Source organism: Epinephelus moara, chromosome 19 (assembly GCF_006386435.1).
Source record: "Epinephelus moara isolate mb chromosome 19, YSFRI_EMoa_1.0, whole genome shotgun sequence".
Lineage (NCBI taxonomy): Eukaryota > Metazoa > Chordata > Actinopteri > Perciformes > Serranidae > Epinephelus > Epinephelus moara.
In genome coordinates this window covers 14606911-14626060 of record NC_065524.1, presented here as the reverse complement: position 1 = coordinate 14626060, position 19150 = coordinate 14606911, and the positions used below count along the sequence as shown (strand labels likewise).

Sequence of the window (19150 nt, the reverse complement as noted above, 5' to 3'; positions counted from 1 at the left end):
TGGTAAACGAGTATGTGTGTATGAAGTGTGTATGTTACGCTAGAAGAGTCAGAGTTTGGGACGGAGTCTTTTACCCCCTGGAGTGTTACTGGAGTTTTTGGAGTGCTCAAATAAACTGGCCTTTTTCCCGAACGCTCCTCTGGTCTCCTGCTCGTGAGGGATTCATTACAATATCTTAACATGGTTTAGATTTCTAAATAAATATTCACCTCGGCGCTAGATAGACCTACTCCTGAGAAACTCGTGCGCAAGGCTTTTTGTCCCTACGAGGCCACCGCCATTTACCCGACGGGAGGGGTGAGCGAGTGAGCCCTGCAATCTAGAATTTGACCACTGATGTCACGGTTTTCAACCCATTTTACACACTGGCCCTTTAATGTGGTGTAGTAGTACATAGTATTAATGTCCCACTGCACAATGTACTGCCCATATAAACTCACTTTGATTTGAGGAGGCTGGACAGGACTCTGAAATGTGACTGCATGTTGTGTAAAATTAGAGGAGTCATGATTAAAGATGTGAGAACCACATTGAGGCCTTTGTAGTGACTGTCTCTTTGTGACTGGTCATCAGGGAGAGTCTGGAGCCAGATGTGTCCGACACATTGCAGGGTCCGCTGCATCGAAGAGATCGCCTGATCCAGGAGAGACGGCTAGTAGAGGTAAATTCATCTTACATTATGTCATTAAAGCTTAAGTGCTAATTTCTGGCACTTTGTGTCACATGTGTGTGTAATGTAAAACTGATAAATGTATAGAAAGACTAACAGCTGTGCTCATGTTTGCAGCTCTCTTTATAGTAAATCCAGAATTAGTGAAGTAAAGTTCAGGTTAAGTACTTGATTATAGCGCTATGTGTACTGGTGTAGATTATTAAAGTACTATTCATTTTATTCATCAGGATCACGATTAGCTTGATCAAAAAAGGCTATTTTTCCAATCCCAACCACTATGTCATGCCCAACACAAACAGAGAACAGGACAATTACTAACCTGATGAGTAACTGACAATTAATGCAAGAATCATTTATAAACCTGCGCAGGAGGAGATAGCAGAGCTGCAGCAGAGGCTGACGGAGCTGAAGGACCGCAGTCGATGCCTGGAGCAGCAGATCCAGCAGGAGGAGCAGCAGGTGGAGGCCGAGGAGCTGGAGGGCTCCGTGCTGAAGAGCTGCACCGTTGCCCAGCTCCGCGATATGAGCCGAACCCTGCAGGACCTCATCACCTCTGAAAACCGCATGCAGATCTCCGTGTCTCCTTCACCCTCCATGCTCAGGTCAGCGTCACATACATGCAGAATGTTACACCAAATGATTTTGTTTACTTGAGTGTTGCATGCACAGGTGCACAATTTAAAACATGTGAAGTGCCTGATTACATGCTTATGTAACAACCACCTGCACGCTTTCGCTGAGAAAAGTCTCATACCAAAGTTTTAGATTAGTCTGTTTTTGTTTTTATAAATTAAATATTCGTCTTTATTAAAAAACCTCTGGGTAATACGCGAGTCAACCCTACTGTTCCCTGGCACAGGACTCAATTTGGGGATACTTACTCGTGTCTTTTTTACATGTTCAGGTGCATAAATGAGAAAACATCTCTGGGTATTTTACTGGCTTTTGCTGTCCAGAAGGTGTGTGTGTGCTTCAGCGAAAAATGTGCAAATGTATGTGAAAAATGTAAAAGTCAAATTGCGCCTTGGGAGTGTTCTGTGAAGAGACATCTTCACACATTACAGATTTGCATTTTACACCTGATTGTGATGTTTTTTTCCTATTTGATTTGGTTGGTTGAGCCTGAACACTGCCGAACACCATATGTGTGAAATAATTTGCAGACTGGGCCATCACAGGCATTGCCTTTACTCAGAAGTGATATGATCAGCTGGAAGGTTGCACTTGTAGTATGATTTATATTGCAGTCATTGATTTTTATTATTGTTTTTTGCCCTTTACTCAATATGGATTACATGAAGCACATGAGATAAACTTTATATACATGCTCACAGTCCGGGTGAGGGATATTTTGACAGTACATGACAGCAAACTCAGATTTGCTCACCTCTGATCATGCCTTAGGTAGTTCTCATAGTTCCTGCAGTTCTGTCAGTCACCAGGTGGGGCTGCTAGAGAGCTGTGGGTGTGTAGTGACACCACAACAATCATCAGTCCCTGAATGTTTCCCCTGTATCAAGTCACGTATTTTCTTATCATTAAATTAGCTCGTTTGGAGGAGGATGTGTCAGAGCAGATCCTCCATTTCACTAAATCTTTGCCTCCCAGCTTCGTTCGTCCTCCGACGAACAAAGTGGCGTTTTGAATAAATCTTGCAGCAGGACTGTTTCGTCCTGTGCCAAGAAAGTACGACTGAGTCCAAAGCACACCATCATGTTTCAACCCAATTAACATCTCATATAGTAGCATGGAAGAGCTCTGACAATTAAAGAAATACAGATGAAGTGTTTTTACATACATTAAAAAAAGATAAAATTGCACACAGTTTTGGATGCACGTGCAGTTTTTGATGAGATCCAGCTCTTGTGCCTATGCAGGGTTTGAAGCGCTTATTGTGAGTCACCGACTGAGTGTAATGTAATGCAATAATTGTGTAAGACTTCACGAGGAATGATTTGTTTACTTTCAGGTTCAGAGAGGATGTATCAAGCAGCCACAACTACTTTTCCTTTATTCGTCGCATCCCCCTGTGCTCCCAATCCTCTTCTCTCACACCTGCTTGAACCTGCTTTGAATTTTAATGGTTTTTCTCAGATGCAAATGATTGCTTTGCATCATATCCTCTGAAGTTAATAGCTTGCGACGGATCACCGTGGAAAGCCTCTCTGTCTTGCCACTCGTTAGAAAGACATGTAAATTGTACTTATCGCCTTCTCCGTGGCGTGACCCACCATCACAGGCATAATTTGATATCTGACATATTCTCACCCCAACTGGAACGCATTTATTCTTGCTGCTGATTGAAATTGCGACCCCAGATTGGATATTCAGCTGCACATCTCTGGGTGGCGAGCTCCGGGTCATCATGATGATTGTGTTGCTCGCAGTTCCCTTTCCAAATAACACAGGACATTTCTTTCCCATATCAAGATTTGTTTCCCTATGGGTACTGGATTTAAGAAATCCACCCTTTTCACAGTAGCGGCATCCCTTAAAAAAAGGTTCTGTAACACTGATGTTCAGAGACAACATTTTAGTCTGAGTCACCCTGAACATCAGCTTGAATAACATGGAAAGGGCACACTGCTTTTTGTGATATCAGACGATTGGGACTGTCTCAAGGTGACTGTGTTGTGTATAATGGATTTTATGCTACTGTTTTCCCCTCTACTAATTGATTTATATCTCTGTCACAGAATAATGTGACCTCAATGGTTTGTCCTGTTTACATACACGTCCAGTAATAACATTACTAAAATTAATCCTGACATCTGAAATGATCATCTGGACGGGTACAATGAAAACCAATATTGTCAGAACAATAAGAAAATCAGCAAACTAAATACTGTATGTAACTAAGATTTCATTAATATAGCACCTTTTAAACAAGGTTTCAATGTGCTTCACAGGATACAGATGCAGAAAAATAAGAAACGTATATGGCCATAAACAGAAAGGACACATAACCAAAGACAGAATAATAGCCCTGCATGAAAAGATGGGCTTTGAGAAGTTTTTTGAAGCAGCTTACAGACCCAGCAGATCTAAGAGAGGGATGGGGCTCTGACAGCAGTAACAGACCTTGGCTGTGAGTAGCCTAGAGGTGGCATAAAGATGTAAGAGTTCAGAAATGTATGAAGGAGCAAGACCATGTAGGGCCTTGTATGTGCTCAGCAGTATCTTCAAGTCTATTCTGTACTTTACGGGGAGCCAATGAAGGGATGCGAGGATTGGTGTGATGTAGGAGCTGTGGTTGGATTTGGTTAACAGCCTGGCTGCAGCTTGGTGCACGAGCTGCAGGCAGGACGTGGCTGCTCGGCTGAGACCATGGACTGTATAAAAATAATGGATGTAGCCACTGTGACGTCAGCCATTGGTTTGTGGACTTGCTTTGTTCGGCATTTTAGCTTTCGTCATCTTGGATCTTTGGAGCCAGAAGGGACCATATATGGACAAGAGGGTGGCGCTGGAGTAAAGAGTGGTGTTTGTAACTGAGACTGAGGACACTATCGGCAGACAGCCTGTCATTCAGAGCAGCCTGCCCTTATTTATGTGTAATCTGAAGCCTTAATAAAATGTAAACGGGTGAGTTTATATAAAAATTCACCCCCGTACAGTTATCATGAACGTTAAAATTAGCCCTAGAGACAAAACTGTTTTTATACCAGGCTGTAAACATGTTTATTTCTACTGTAAAGTTTGGTATTTTAACATGGGGGTCTATGGGGATTGACTCATCTCTGGAGCGAGCCTCAAGTGGCCATTAGAGGAGCTGCAGTTTTTAGCACTTCCATGTTGGCTTCATTTTTCAGCCCTGGAGGTTGATCTAGGTGCGAAAAAATTAGGGTATGGATTAGTATTCTAGGTCTTTAGGTGATAGCATTGAATTGATTTTTGGGATGTCGTGGAGTTGGAAGAAGCTCAAGCTTGTGAGTCAAAGTGCAGATTCTGATGAAATATTACACCCTGGTTTCTAGTGGAAGGTTTCATATTGGTGTCCACACGGCTGATGTAGGTTTTCATTTGGGAAGTTTCAGAACCAATAAGAAGACACTCAGTTTTGCCACAGGTCAATTTGAAAATACAGATTTAAACTGCGACAAATCATTTCACAGCCTAGTTTTGAGCTCCGCTGCTTTCCCCAGGTTTTTTATCAACTTAATTTTAAGAATTTTGCAATTCCATATAATTATCTTTAAGACTAAGCAGGCATCTAAACTAGAACAGAGGATGAACGACAGGCAGGACTTCTCAGTGCTTAGCACCTGTTACTTCACCACCGACTGAATCTGGTCAATGGCAAAGGAATTTTATAGATAGTTGATTAAAGGGATAGTTCAACATTTTGGGAAATAAGCCACTTTTCTTTCATGCTGGGAGTTTGATAAGAAGATCAATACCAGTTTCATACCAGCTTGTTAAACACAAAACAACAGCCATCAGCTGCTGTTACCTTTAGACAGAGCCAGTAATTTTCTGTACCAGCAAAAATGCACTTAAATCCACTGGTTAGAGTTTTGATTCCAAATGCAAAATCTGGAGCATAAGGTGTCAGAGCACGGACCTTATGCTTTCATGTTTGCACACAATATTCAAGTCAGTTTTTTATATCCAAATAGACAGTAAGTAAACCTCTCATTCTGGTTGGGGATATCTGTAGGATTTTGCTTTAAGTCTTTGCAGTTGATGCAAGGATGTTAGTGAATAATTAGTGCCTGCACTTTTGCTCTTATCTATTAAACAAGATCTTTGAAGGTAGTCCTCTATGAAATATAGAAAATATTCAGTATACCTGTTGATAGTCGTAAACCACTCTGTGTTTAGGAGATTAGAGTAAACCAGTGGACTTTTATTGCTGTCACTGACACCTATTGATTTTACTTTTAGCCCCCAAAAGAAGTTACTTTTAGCTCTGTACTGTAACATTTTGATTTCCTTTTATTACAGACTCCAGGAGCAGGAGCAGGCACTGAATCTGTCCATCAAGGAAGCCACCGCCAAAGTAAGTCACTGTTCCTCTGCCTGGATTTAGTCCACAACAGCTCAGCCTCTCTTTAGCATGCCAACGATGACTGAATGTGTGTGAATAGCTAATGGATAGTAAGTCAAACTAGAAAGCATGTACTGTATGCCAGCGTCAGTGTATTAAATATGCATACTAAATGTCACTTTTTATTTGACAAGGCAGTGAACTGTCCATAGTTGCATGTAAGAGTTGTCGTTTTGAGAAATCCTCCCTTAATAATTCTCCATAAAACAATACAACACTAGAAAAATACAAATTGCTGATTTTTGGAGAATTTCTGATGAGAAATAGGCAACTGAATTAGTACTTTAGTTGATTATTTAATTGTAGAAGTGTTCATTTTTACTTTTTAGCAGCTACAGCCAGTGGATTTTACAGGTGTATGTGTACTGTGTGAACTATCTGTTGAGCTAGCTTGGCTTTGGTGGGTTTTCAGTGGTGCATTCCTGCGTGTGAATGGCTTTGCATGCTTCGCTTTGTATGTGCTGTGTCTCTGGAGTTTCCTCTTGCTTCTCATGGGTTTGCTTTTCCCTCTCACTGATCTCTATGCATAGATGTGTGCAGCTGGAAAAAGCCAGAAGCAGCAGAAACTGTAAGAAGTGGTGGTTTAAGGATAGAGGGAGAGAGGCACAGCAGGGGCCAGGGGGCCAGGGGGCTCAGAAAAGACCTCTTTACTGTCCTTTAGAAAAGCCATCATCAAATGGCTCGTCGAAGCTTCAACTGCACCTCAAAGGGATGTAGGCTTTTCACGAAGAGACACCTCAATCACAAGATTGTCCATTGTTCCGCTGAAATGAAAAGTTTTGTTCCTAAATCAGACATCCACGTTGTGGAAAATGGCACACCTGCTGTGACAAAGTGATTGCTGGCATGAAAGTAACTTTCACTTTCTCTACTGACTTTTTCAAAATTGACAAATAGCCTGATGTTTGGAAATTAAATTACCAATGTCAGAATTTCTACAGTTTGAAAAGCACTCCAGAGCTGTTTCCAGTTCGTGTAATGCATGAAATAAAATTATGCAAGCCTGTTTGAAAAAACAGTTTTCTGTATTTCTGTGGGAAGAGAACTCCCTAGAGATGTTCTGCCTCAGAAATACCAACCTATTTGACAGCCTTTTCAAAGTGTTGCACAAAACTGTGTCAGATTCAAGAAGAAAATGCGTCAGAAAATCCGGCTCCGCATCCCTTTGAGTGGTGAAAATAGTTCCTCAAAAGAAGGAGGCGCATCATGGGTATTGTATCTGGCTGTTACTCAAAGTGAATACATTGGAAAGAACAGAGGTTTAAAGGGCAGAGCGAGGGCAGATGGGGGCCAGACAGGCTGTATCTGAAGCCATCAACTCCTCTGTGAATACAGCAGAGCTAAGGTGCTGCATCCCCATCAGGCCCCGTGACATTCAGGGCCTTTTTCCTCTCTGACATTCTAATGGCATCTTTTATGGAGATTTCACATTTCCCTGTCCATCCACGTGAAAGGAGACACATTCTCTTTCATTCTAAAGGTTATAGACAAGGTAACACATCGGGCGTTGATGCTCTGCTGTGTATTCAAAGCAGGGCAGGCACAGAAGGACGGAAATGAATCTGTAAGGTCTTGTAAGAATAAGTGTCAAAAAAGAAAATGAAAGCAGAATTGGAAATGAGCTATGCATCCTGTGGGATCCATGTGTCTGCAAAGGTTTTCTTAGTTACCACCACCCTCCCCCCCGCTCTCTCCTCAGCCTCTTCTTCTGCTTCTTTTCCCCAGGTGGTCATGAGTCAGAGGCTGGGCAGCAGCCTGAGGAGGAAAGTCAGCGAGACTGAAACTCAGCTTTTAGCTCTGCATGAAGCCAAGCTGGCGGCCATCTCAGGTAACTCCACACAACCACACCCCAACTCAAACCTTCCTACACTTTCACGTCTTCTATTTACCTCATTTACTTGAATCGCCCACCATTAGCCTCACTTAATTACGCTATTAATGATCGAGGTGCTCATTAATGGGCGGTGTGAGCCTAATGTCCTGTGGTGCGCCGGTGCAGGTAATGACTTCAGCAGTGCCAAGGAGCTGAAGGCTGAGATGAAGGCGGTGTACCTGGAACGGGACCGACTAGATGCTCTGGCTAAGAGGCTGCACAGCCTCAGCTCGGGGAGCAGCCAGGAGCTAGCCAGGATGAAGGAGCAGCGGCAGCAGCTCAGGCAGGAGCTGGAGCAGAGGGAGGCCCAGCACGGTGAGTCACTGAGGCCAGTTGACATCAGGATAACACTGTTTTCATTCGCAAGGAGAAGCTGGGCTGCTGTGGACAATGGGATCTCCTCTCGAGACCTGAATCTCATTCAAATTTATAATAACATGAGAATTTATGACTGGAGTTAATCTAATTTTATTAACAGGGATCTGGCAATGTGATGGTAATGTTGAAAGAGATGAGTGCCGTGTTTTTTTGGTATTTGACCTTGCCATCTTTCTAGCCATTTATGGGGCAACCTATAATTTATGTCTTTGCCCCTTTAAAGATTTGGTATGCCACATTCAGGGCAATAATATAGCAACAAACCACTATTTGCTGTGTGAAGACATAGTGAAATAATGACATCCTGAGCAGAGAATGATGTCACACTCCCTGTGTGTGTGTTGTAATCTGAGCTTCTCTTTTCTATGTTGTGGTAATCGGTCCAGCCACATGTGCATGTTATGTTGCCTTACATTTACCTCGGAAGTCAGAGAGAGTCAGCTGGATCTGGGAACTACGTCACACCCAAGTTGACTGCGTTCCAGTACAAGTTGGAAAACCAACATGTTGTTAGCAATACCAGTACTACCCAGATTAGCCATTGCTAGTAATCGTAGTTGACAAATACGCCTCATACAGTATTCTGCGCACACAAACACCATAGCAGCATGACCACAGATAGAAGTTGGACAGAACTGTGTGTACGACCGTTTTAATGACACACGAATAAGAGAGAAGTGCTAATAAACAGTATAGTACCATAGCTTTCACTTATTGTTGATGTGCGGAACAGCCATCTTGGATTTTGAGGTCGATAGATGAGTTGATAAGATTTTTCTGACTTTCTAAGTTGGAAATCCAGCGTTCCAGTTGGAATTTCTGACCTGGAACTTGGAAACTACGACTTTCCAGTGCAAATGGAACACAACATTAGTGTATGTGGCTCCTTGTGTGTGTATCCCACTAGCTAGCTAATTGCTGTTGCTCTGCACTGGCACAAAAGCGCAACCCCCCTCCTGCATGTTAACACCATTAGCTCAGTCAGCACTGTTGCCGTTGTCAGCACTGTTCAAGCTATTAGCATTATTAGCAGCTAGCTGCAGCCACCTCCATGTTGATAGCGGTGTGCCAACAGTCCCGGCTTAGACTGTGAATCTTAGATGTTCTCTGAATGCTGCACACAACCCCTTTAAACCTACATGAACTAGTTTTTAGGCCATTTGGTGGCAGTGGAAACAAGCTGCACACACAACACGGACACATCTACCTTTTAAGTTGACTTATTGGTGGGGGTAGTTTACACATCCAGGGATTCAAAGGCAACATTATCATTCATTTGAAGTGGTGTCTCTGGCCAGCTGGTGAATGTAAGTCCATTCACCCTACTTTTAGCTCTGTGTTTGGTCACCCGCAGGAAAAATATTAAATGAAAGAAATTGCACCATTATCAAAACGAACACACGACAAACGTTTTCTTGCCCACTGAGACTGGAAAGTGTTTGTTGTATTTTTTTGAAGGGTGCCTCTCTCTGTCTTTGAATACACCTTTTAAATATCAATTCAGAAGTGCATCATGAGAGCTCTTTGAAAGAGAAGTCCTCTCTTGATGATGTTCCACGCTGGGAGGACATCAATGGACGATGACTTTTCTCCCAAATGAAGGAGAAGTGATCTGCTGTCAGTGGGGAGTCGGCATCAAATGAGTTACCAGCAGGATTGGCAGTTGTTAAGAGGAAGGGGAGGGGTGGTGTTGGTGGTGGGGGTGTGTGCAGGGGAAATGAGCTTTAGATTGTGTGAAGTAGCCAATTACCTCCGAGCTACTCAGTGCAGACATGATGTCTCAGCGCTCGCACACTCTCCAGCGAGAGGATATCTGAATGCTGCTTAAAGAAAGGGCTCGCTTTTTGGGGGGGTGAAGGGGGGGTTAGATTGGTTTGGCCTCCTGGCACTGGCAGAGAGATAAATGAACTTTGACGACACCACCTGCAGTGCTACTCTCTCAAGTCCATCAGTCACAGGAAGATTTCTAAAAAAAGGTCACTTCACTCTCCAAGGCACTGAGACGGGAGCGCAGAGAGGGAAGGGGAACAGTGAAGTGACGAGGCTGGAGCAGGTAGCGAAAGACCAGAGACTGAAGCTCTGGGTCGGGCTTCTGCTGCAACCCAAAGGTGTGCAATCAGCTGTCTAACGTACACTGTTATGTAGACCATGCAGTGTCACCATTAGTGTCGACCCATTGTCTTGTCTTGGATGCACCCTCTGCTGTCACTAGGGGGCACCCTTTCATTGTTGCAGGCAGGCAGAGTTGCATTGAGTTTATGTGGCATACGGTCATGCATGCATGGACTTTTTTGTTCATGTAAGGTCCATGATTTTATATTATTACCGTAGAAACCAATTCATTTTACTTGCAAATTATTGTTCCTTTCCTTCCACCTATGTGCATTTAACTCAGTCACCTGTTTGACTTTTGTTGCTGGAATACAGTCCTGAACACCTTGACTTGCTAAACAGCCAGAGATAGCATTAATCTCCCCCCTGACAACCAGCAAAGACACATTCAAGTTCACCCCAGTATCCTAAACACACCGCATGCCTCACAGAGAATAATGCAGCTCTTGGGGACACGGGGGCTTGGAAACCAGCTACATGCAAATGCTTGGGCTAAACAAAGGAACGGGAATCAGGTAAGAAACACGTCACAAATGTGGGTAGAGACGGCAAGTTAATGATCGGGTGTGCGGCTTGCTCGAATGCTCAAGTGGGCGCACACAGTATGGCAGCAGGCGCAATTTCACAATGCGTCGCTGACACCAAGCAAGGGGCTCATTAAACTGTCATCCTATTTGGTAATAAGGAGCTGGCACTGTATGCTAGCTGGAAACTGATAGCCCACAAACAGCACATTACCATTTCTTTAGCTGGAGGGGATTAGAAATTACAGTCTACTTCAAAGTCAAGATGGCCATCCTTTTGGTTACTGAGGCATTTCTAGCACATGCTTATGACAGCGGTGTCATCTTATAACAAGAAAACCATATGCCTGTTCCTGAAAAGGCCTATTGTCATTGCACAAGCTCTAATGCACCCCATAGTTCAATTGATACCTTGACAAGATCTATGCTCATGCATTCACTTAAACTACACAGCTTCAGCTTGTTGAGCATCTCCGCCCAGAGTACTGTGTGGTGTGGGGGTGTTTGGCCTGGGAGCCATTACGTCCCTAATTGCCATTGACGCGAGTGCTGATGAATACCAAACCCATTATAGCTGGAGGTTTGATTCCCCGCTGAGAGTATAATTTTGTCCCCAAGAGAGATCTGGAGTGATACTAAATTTACCAATAAATAATTGAAGAGCTGAATAACGTGAGTAAATGACCCCCAGGAGTGAGGACATTCAAATGTGGAGGCAGTGTCAGTGTGTGTCCCTCTTGATTTATCCGCATCTTCTGCCAATGCTTATTTAATGTTATTGTTAGTATGCAGGCGGTATATTCTGTAGCATTCAGGTAATTTGGCTATTTGTGATAAAGACGGTAGGTTGTCTTCTCCACATGGCTCCACTCGAGCACGTTTAATTAGTGTTTTTTTGTCTTTCGCTGCATCTCCACCATCAAATCTTTCTTCACACATCTCCAACTCCAGTGTCACCTCTTGGCTTTATGGTCCTTGGCAGGATTTGGGAGCCTGTTCAGGCCAAACTCAACACCGGCCCAGCAGCTGAAGTGTACATCAAAATACTGTCTCTGTGTGTTATTAAACAAATGCAATTTCCTCTTAATGGAGTGCCAATAGTAAAGGCGAGGACATATATGATTTATTCATGACTCTAGCTCTTTCAGGGTGCTTCTGTTGAGAACATGATGGAACGTATGACAGCTCTTCTCCTAAAGAGTGTCTGAATGATTGAGAGCAGTGTAGTGGTTAAGTGGACCCGGGAGAATGTTTCCTGGTTTTTGTCTCTGAAGTTTTGGCAGTATTCATTTTTCCTGGGATTCAGTAGAGGATGCCATTCCATTGTGAATATCATAGCGTCCATAGACACATCAGAATTACTGCTGAAACAATGGGAAGTTGATTGAGGTGCCACTACAGTAATTCCCACCAATGCATCAGTCGATTTCTTTTTTATATGACTTCAAAGGAGGCTGAGTTTTATAGTGTTGGTTGCACTGAAAACAAAGTGAAGCTCTTAGTTTTTAGCCATTCTGTAGCAGCATGTCAGTCCACCGCTTTGGTCCAGAATGAAATAGCTTAACAACCACTGGATGGGTTATCATCTGGCTTTTCATTTTGGTGGTCCAATACTTTGGTTTATGGCCAAATACTTGGAAAAGTAATGACATTCCCATCAGCCTCAGCTTTATTTTGTGTTCAGTCAGTGCTAATAAGCAAATGTTAGCATGCTGATACTTAAAACTGAGATGGTAAACATGGTAAACATCATACCTGCTGTACTCACAATGCTATCATTGGAATCCTAGACTGTAAGAGGTGGACATAGCCACCAAGATGTCACCATTGGTTTGTGGATTACTTTTTTTGAAGTTAGGCATTCAGCCAGATGTGTTGGTATTTGGACCAGAGGGTGGAGCTGTGGAGGAGCGAGGGGTGGATTGACTGAGAACCAAAGGGCACCACCATTGTTGTGACTTGTCATCACTAGGTAGCTACACCCTAAAGCCCACCCTGCTTAGCTTCTGTTTTAGTCTCAATGGGACAATAATGTATAAAGGAAAATCATGCCGATTGCCCAACCAGTGTTGTTTGACACTGATATTAGGTTGAATTAAGGTTGTGATGTCATGTGACCAAAATTCTATATCAGGATGTCTAATGCCAACAGCAATTTGACACAGAATACTGATGACAGATGACACTGATATTTTGTCAGCTTTAAGATGTGTTGTTATGTAACCAAAATGTAACATCTTCCAATCAAAATGTATCATGCCAACGCCATTTTAATGTAGAATAACAACATTTAACTGCAATGTATTGAGAACACAACCAAATGTCTGCAACACGCCATAATGGTTAACATCTATACAAAGTAAAATTCTAACGTTAGACATTATTGCCAACACAGTTTTTTATTCCAACCAAAATTTAACATCTTGCTGACATCATACAGACATCTGGTGCTAGCTGGGATAGAGGAAGTCTTGAAACTAGTGATTGGCACCATAAACTCATTAGGGAAATGTTTACTGAGGTAATAAATCGAGTGAGAAGTAGGGTCATTTTCTAATGGTCTGACTTATTTTTGCAACCAATGGGGTCGCCCTCTGCTGGATGTTAGAAAGAATGCAGGTATAAGGTAGGTTGTGACAGGGCTATCACTTTGCAACTAAACTGGCTAAAATAAAATGCTCTATTTGTCAGTATCAGCCAGCTCTAACTGAACAGTTCACTTATCAGGTTATGCTTGGCCCTTCTTGCCTCAAATCATGGTGGTCCCCAGTAGAGAAGAACATTCACTCGAAACAGTGGCACTCCTAATCGTGTTTTGCCCTTGCTGGATTAAGTTTGTGGACATTACTGTGAGCATACATCAAGAAGTTGAACTCTGGTGGGACCACATGTAGGATCCATGAAAAACCACATCCAACTATCCACAAACTGTATGAACATTGAGTGTGTGTTGATTGTGTGGCAAGAAAGAAGGGATTAATAGGGAATACAGTGACATTTAATTAGTTCTAGATGGAAACACCCTTTAGTGAATATGGATTTCGTTATCAACCAGTCACAGCTATTAGTGCTAGGGTAGCACCACTGTGTCTCCCGTTTTTACAAAGGCACGTCTGCATCGACTTCTCTTTTCAGACCCGCAGATAACCCTTTGATTAGAATGTTAGCATGCTGACAGTAGCATTCAGCTGAAAGCACCACTGCGTCTAAGCACAGCATCACAGAGCAGCTCGCATGGCTAGTTTGGACAAAACTCCTCAGCAAAGGGAGGTGACAAATTCAGAAATGTGCTTTTGTGGGAAATGTATCAGCCTGGTGCTAATGGAGTTTCCCAAAGGATGTGGAGGAAATAATAAGATGCGGGTTTAATGGAGCAGGAATGTGAGCAGGTGAGCTGTTGAGATAGTGTTTTAGTGCTTTTATGGCTGCACAATTTGGGAGTGTTCCTCTTTGTTGGGCCTTTAAGTGCTTCCCAGATTCAGCCATAGAAAAAAAAGGTTATTTGCAGCCCACAGCAAAGTAAGTTTGGAGCCTCCTCTAAACAAACTCTGTTTGCTGAGTTTGACTAGAGTTATAATGACAGTGAGCATGTCTAACATTTCAGTCAGAGCGATTCAGCACCCAGAACTGAAATATATATATTCACCCAAGCACAGATTTTGTACAGACAGCCAATTTTTTGTCAAATGATTCCTTTTGTTGTGCATTCGTGCATAGCCCCACAATATGTTACGCCGTGCCAGCTGCAATCTGTGTACTGCTATGCTTTGTGATCCCACAGCCTTAAAGCATCATGGGTTATTGAGTGTCTGTCTGAGATATCAGCCTGTCCCTCTTCCTTCATTAGCTATGCTGCTTGGCTGCTGTTAAGTTCAGATACATGCATACGATGTGAGTGTCTGCATATGCTGACTGTGTGTTTGTGTTACCTGCAGTGCTGTTATACTCAAACAGCCCGAGCCGAGCTTAAACACATTAATCACAGTCGGTGCCTTCAACTCAATTACTAAGACACACAATTTCTCTTCTGCCTTATTATGCGCAGGCTTTTATAACACGCGTATCGGTGGTGCTGCGTTAGCACGGAGCCGCCTCTAATTTGTTTGACAACGCGAAGGACTCACAGATGTTGGGTGGTTTTATTGTTACAAGGCGATGAAGAAATGGCTGCATTATTCACTTTCAATTAGAGAGCTGCTCAAATGCTCATAATGCAGCAACAAATCCAAACACCTTGCCATCGTTAACTTCTGCAGGCTCATTAAAGCCCATAACTTCATCATCGGGAATTGTGCATCACATTGCGATAAGTCTTCTCCACTTGCTTTGTCTGTCGACACTACTGATTGTAATCATCGTCAGCTTCATCATCATTTTATCAACTTAACATGTATTTAGCTGAAGTAATTATTTCTTCATTAGACTAATAAATGAGTATTTTGACCTATTTAAAGCAAATGGCTTTCTTTGCAGCATCCGGTAGCACATTCTCATCATCTTTCAATGCTGAGTCTCAGTTGTGTTTGTGTTATGAATGAATGGCCTCTTCGATTTTGGCCGGGGTCCTTGGCAGCAATCAGTGATGTTTAGCGCCTGCTGAGATCACTGGTGTGAGGGGAGGCTGAGCTCATGAATTTTCCAGCGCAGGCTCTGCGAACGCCTTTGTGAGGTTCCCTCAACACCAAATATACTGCCGCATGTATCAGGGACTAACAGACTGGCTCTCTTCTTTATGGGCTTTTTAGTGCCGATTTTATTCGCATGGCCTGCCAATGACGGCAGCCTCCCGCAGACTTACAGGAAGTGGTAATATCACCCAGTGCTCTGGTTCCACTCTGCACAGGAGGAGGCTCTGCTGCTTGATGTCCTGTCCCGTTCTATAAAGAAAAGATTATTTTCATCTGTCACGCCCGAAGAGGCTCGCTAGTTTTGCCACCGGTTGGCATGGCGACAGGATGGCACACTGCCTCTCAGTATCAGCATAGAAAGAAATATTAAATAAAAAATAAGTTAACACCTAATACACTCATGTCTGTCTCTCATCTGCCTTTTGTATGGACTGTATCTATCCCTCACAGTATATTATTTCTAAATCTGGCTCTTGCCCTTTTTCGAGCCCTAGCCCACTTAGTCATCTCACATCTGTACATGCTCTGTGCCACTTGAAGTCAGGCTTAATGCCCCCTATGTATTATTCAATGGCTATCTTCTTGCACGCTGCCTTACAGACCCGCCATGAATGGAGGTTGACATGGGAGTCTGTGTCAGGTGGGATAGGATCTCACACAGCAATTAGAGGGGTGGTAAGTGAGCTGTCTGGTCCACGTACACCAGATCTGCTCACTAGATATGTGATAGCTACTCCAGCGGCCTCCTTCTTCCCTCTGATTGAGCAGGTTTGGCCTCTTCGAATGAAAACGACTCTCAGGCGAGATCTCTCCTTCTATGACACACACATGCAACTCCATTAAATAACATGACTACTGCCATCTCATTTCTTTCCCAATGTATGAGCAGTAATATGTGTGTGCGTAAGTGTGTGGGTGTGGGTGTGTCAAAGCCACTTAGTCTGAGACTTCTTCCTTTTCACCCCGCTGTGCCAGCCCCCAGCCTGTCTCATCCCGGAGCTGATGCTGTCTAATAACCACCATCAAGACAATGATACAAATTATATTTCAAACCTCAGTATGATTCAGAACATCCAATTAGGTGACTTTCTCTCTGTTTGAGCAAGCTAAGTGACATTACATTAGAGTAGCTTCCAACCATTTTTGGCTTTTGTTTCCTGAAAATGAAGTGATGTCTAGTTGAGACTTCATCATAGCTTTTTAACGTGGTATGTATTCTGTTAATGTCGCTATTCAACATTTTGGAAAAAAATGTTTATTCACTTTCTTGTAGAGAGTTAAAGGGAACCTACTGGGGTTGATCTTATTTTCTGTCATATATATAATGTTACAATGTAGGATGTTCATATTAAATGGGGTCAACATTTCAAATTGTGGGGTAAATGTATGTAAAAGTGATTCCTGTGAGCAAAAACCTCAGGTTTAGACCTTTCTGACTGCTCTGTTTCCAACATTTTTTCTACTTTGGAGACACGCTGACGTCCGCTTGTGACTAATTTCTTGATATTGTCATCTGCTCCAGGCACGCCACTGCTGGTCTTTACATTGCAGCAGTACACAGCTACATGTAGCTACATGCTAACGTCAGGGAAAAATATAATCTTGGTTGCCCATGTTGTTAATTTCTTCACGATTTCGGATCATATTCCTGCTGGAACGTCTGGTTGGGAAGATTTGGGTTAAGAGTTAACTTGAACGGAGATATAATGATTTAATCATGTGGCTCTTCTAGACTTTCCTGACAGTGGAATGAGTCATTTCACAGGAGTTGTGACGCTAAAAATATGTTTCCACTAATTTACTAACGTCTCTTTCATGATGTAAGTCTTTTTGGAAAACATCTTTTTGGGCCCAACTGCATCATGTGACAAACCCAAGAGTTGTAATTCCACTGTTTGGCCACTACGAAAATTGGCTTTAGAGCCACACTTCCTGTGGGACTAGGTAGGGTTGGATATCGTTTGGGGTTTTTCTCAATAGTGGGGCCAAAATAATACATACCCTAACCACAATACTTTAACACCAAGTAACAGTTACAGTACTAATAACAGCAAAAGAAATATTGGATTTTGACTGATGTTTTTTCTTTATCCATTCATGAGTGGCATATACATTGAGAATAGCTGGTCCACCGTTAGTGAGCCTGGTCAGGTTCCAATGGGAGGCTAACTTCACTTGCTAACTTCCTTTACTTTAATTAGCATGTGGCAGGCAATATGGAGTTCGGCTTGGGTCTTGGCGAGTTGTAACATTTATTTGCTGACAAATAGCCTAAACTGTAAACATTGGCACTGGGATCCAGCACCCAACCCAAGGGGATCCAGACCCCAAGATGGGAACCACTGCACCAGCATGTGAGAAAGCATTGACTCTGACTGGTTGTTGAGTTGTAAAGATGCTGTGATGGACAGATTCATGAGTCCAGCTTTGTGTGTGTGTTTGAGCAGGGAGGAGGAGGTATCATATTAAAGACTATGGCTTGTGTGCACATATATATGCAGCACAATTTGATATAAGTGCATCCTATTGTGTTCAAAGATCTGCCGCTGCGGGGGGCATATTCTCATGTTTCATACATGAGCTCATTAACGGCGCTCAGATTGCCCTCCTCTCCATCCTGACTAACACTCAGCCAGCCTGCGTCTGCCTCCTCAGGCGCAGCTCACTGCTGGCAGAAGGGCGCAGGAAGCAACATAAGCTATCCATCCAACTTAATTCCCCACAGAAAATCTGGCACTGTATGAGGACCTATGCCATGTTAGAATCCCCTTTTATCCTCAGGCCGTCTCCAATTTTATCCCTTCTTAGAGCGGTGGGAATGATCTTTCCTCAGTTGTGTGTTTGTCTTGAGAGAGAACCTGCTGGCCCTTTCTACTGAACTGTATGTATGCGGTTTCTCAGCACAAGCACAATATAGCAAGTGACAAGTCTGTTTTAATGGTATTACAGCTGTGATTTGTTGCTAGGATACCCCATCATGCCTAATAAAAGTAGTAAATGAAGTGCAAGTAACAGGCTGTTGTTGTCTCTGCTCCTCTCTCCACACAGAAAGCCGACTGAAAGAGAACACTACCAAGTATATCAAGCTGTTGGAGGACAGATTGCACAGGTGAGAGTCTTTTGTGCTTTGTCTCTCTTTTTAGTGCAGACATGAAGACTCAGTATTCCACAAACAGAGCTACAGCCTCCGAGGAATTTCCTCTCACCTCTGTTGTCCTCTAACCAAAGCACCGTCTCCCCGAAACACCACCGCACCCACCACATCACGCACTCACACCTTTTCCCTTATGCTGCTGTCTCCCAGAGCTCCTTTCTCACATTTCACTCTGTCTCTCACCTGCACAATTAGTCTTCCTCTTCACACCCTCTCACATATTTTATATACCTTTTTATTTTGTAAACATCCACATCAGCTTAGTTTCCACCACCTCCTCATCTGTAGAAACTGTTTTAGACAATACTATATCTTTTTCTGTCTGTTCCTATCTTTAGCTCAGAGCTCCTAAATCACTCAGGACAGGTCTGTTGTGTTGCGGGTGGTCACCCAGCCCGCCTGACAGTTACACAACAGGATTGTGATGTGCTGAGTGGCTGAATTTTCGAGCAGAGGCTGTTGGACCCAGTCAACTTTTGACACCATACACGTGTTTGTGCTTCTTTATGGAGATTGGAGCTGCTTAGCTCATCTCCACTAACACAGTAAGCGCGGAGCAGCTGCAGTGCGATCAGCTTTTATTCTGCAGCATTCTTGATCCATTTCTGTTTACAGATGGATGGAAAGAGCTGCTAATGGTTTTGGTGTACACCACATGAGCTGTGCTTTCTACTCACTCTCTTTTTTTAAGCGTTCAGAGGAGGAAGGTGAAGTTGCCTGGGCTTTTTTTTTTTTTTTTTTTTTTCTGAGCTGGGAAA

The 19150-nt window shown here is 43.1% G+C and overlaps 1 protein-coding gene across 2 annotated transcripts in view; it reads left to right on the top strand.

Moving 5' to 3' along the window:
• The window catches only part of disc1 (DISC1 scaffold protein), a 55846-nt gene that overhangs the window by 12825 nt on the left and 23871 nt on the right, over nt 1–19150 (top strand). For both annotated transcript variants that reach the window (XM_050071456.1, XM_050071455.1), the window contains exons 5-10: nt 574–661; nt 1043–1275; nt 5621–5675; nt 7449–7551; nt 7723–7911; nt 18287–18347. In XM_050071456.1, coding sequence (XP_049927413.1) covers nt 574–661; nt 1043–1275; nt 5621–5675; nt 7449–7551; nt 7723–7911; nt 18287–18347 — 729 coding nt within the window. The remainder of the gene's footprint in view (nt 1–573; nt 662–1042; nt 1276–5620; nt 5676–7448; nt 7552–7722; nt 7912–18286; nt 18348–19150) is intronic.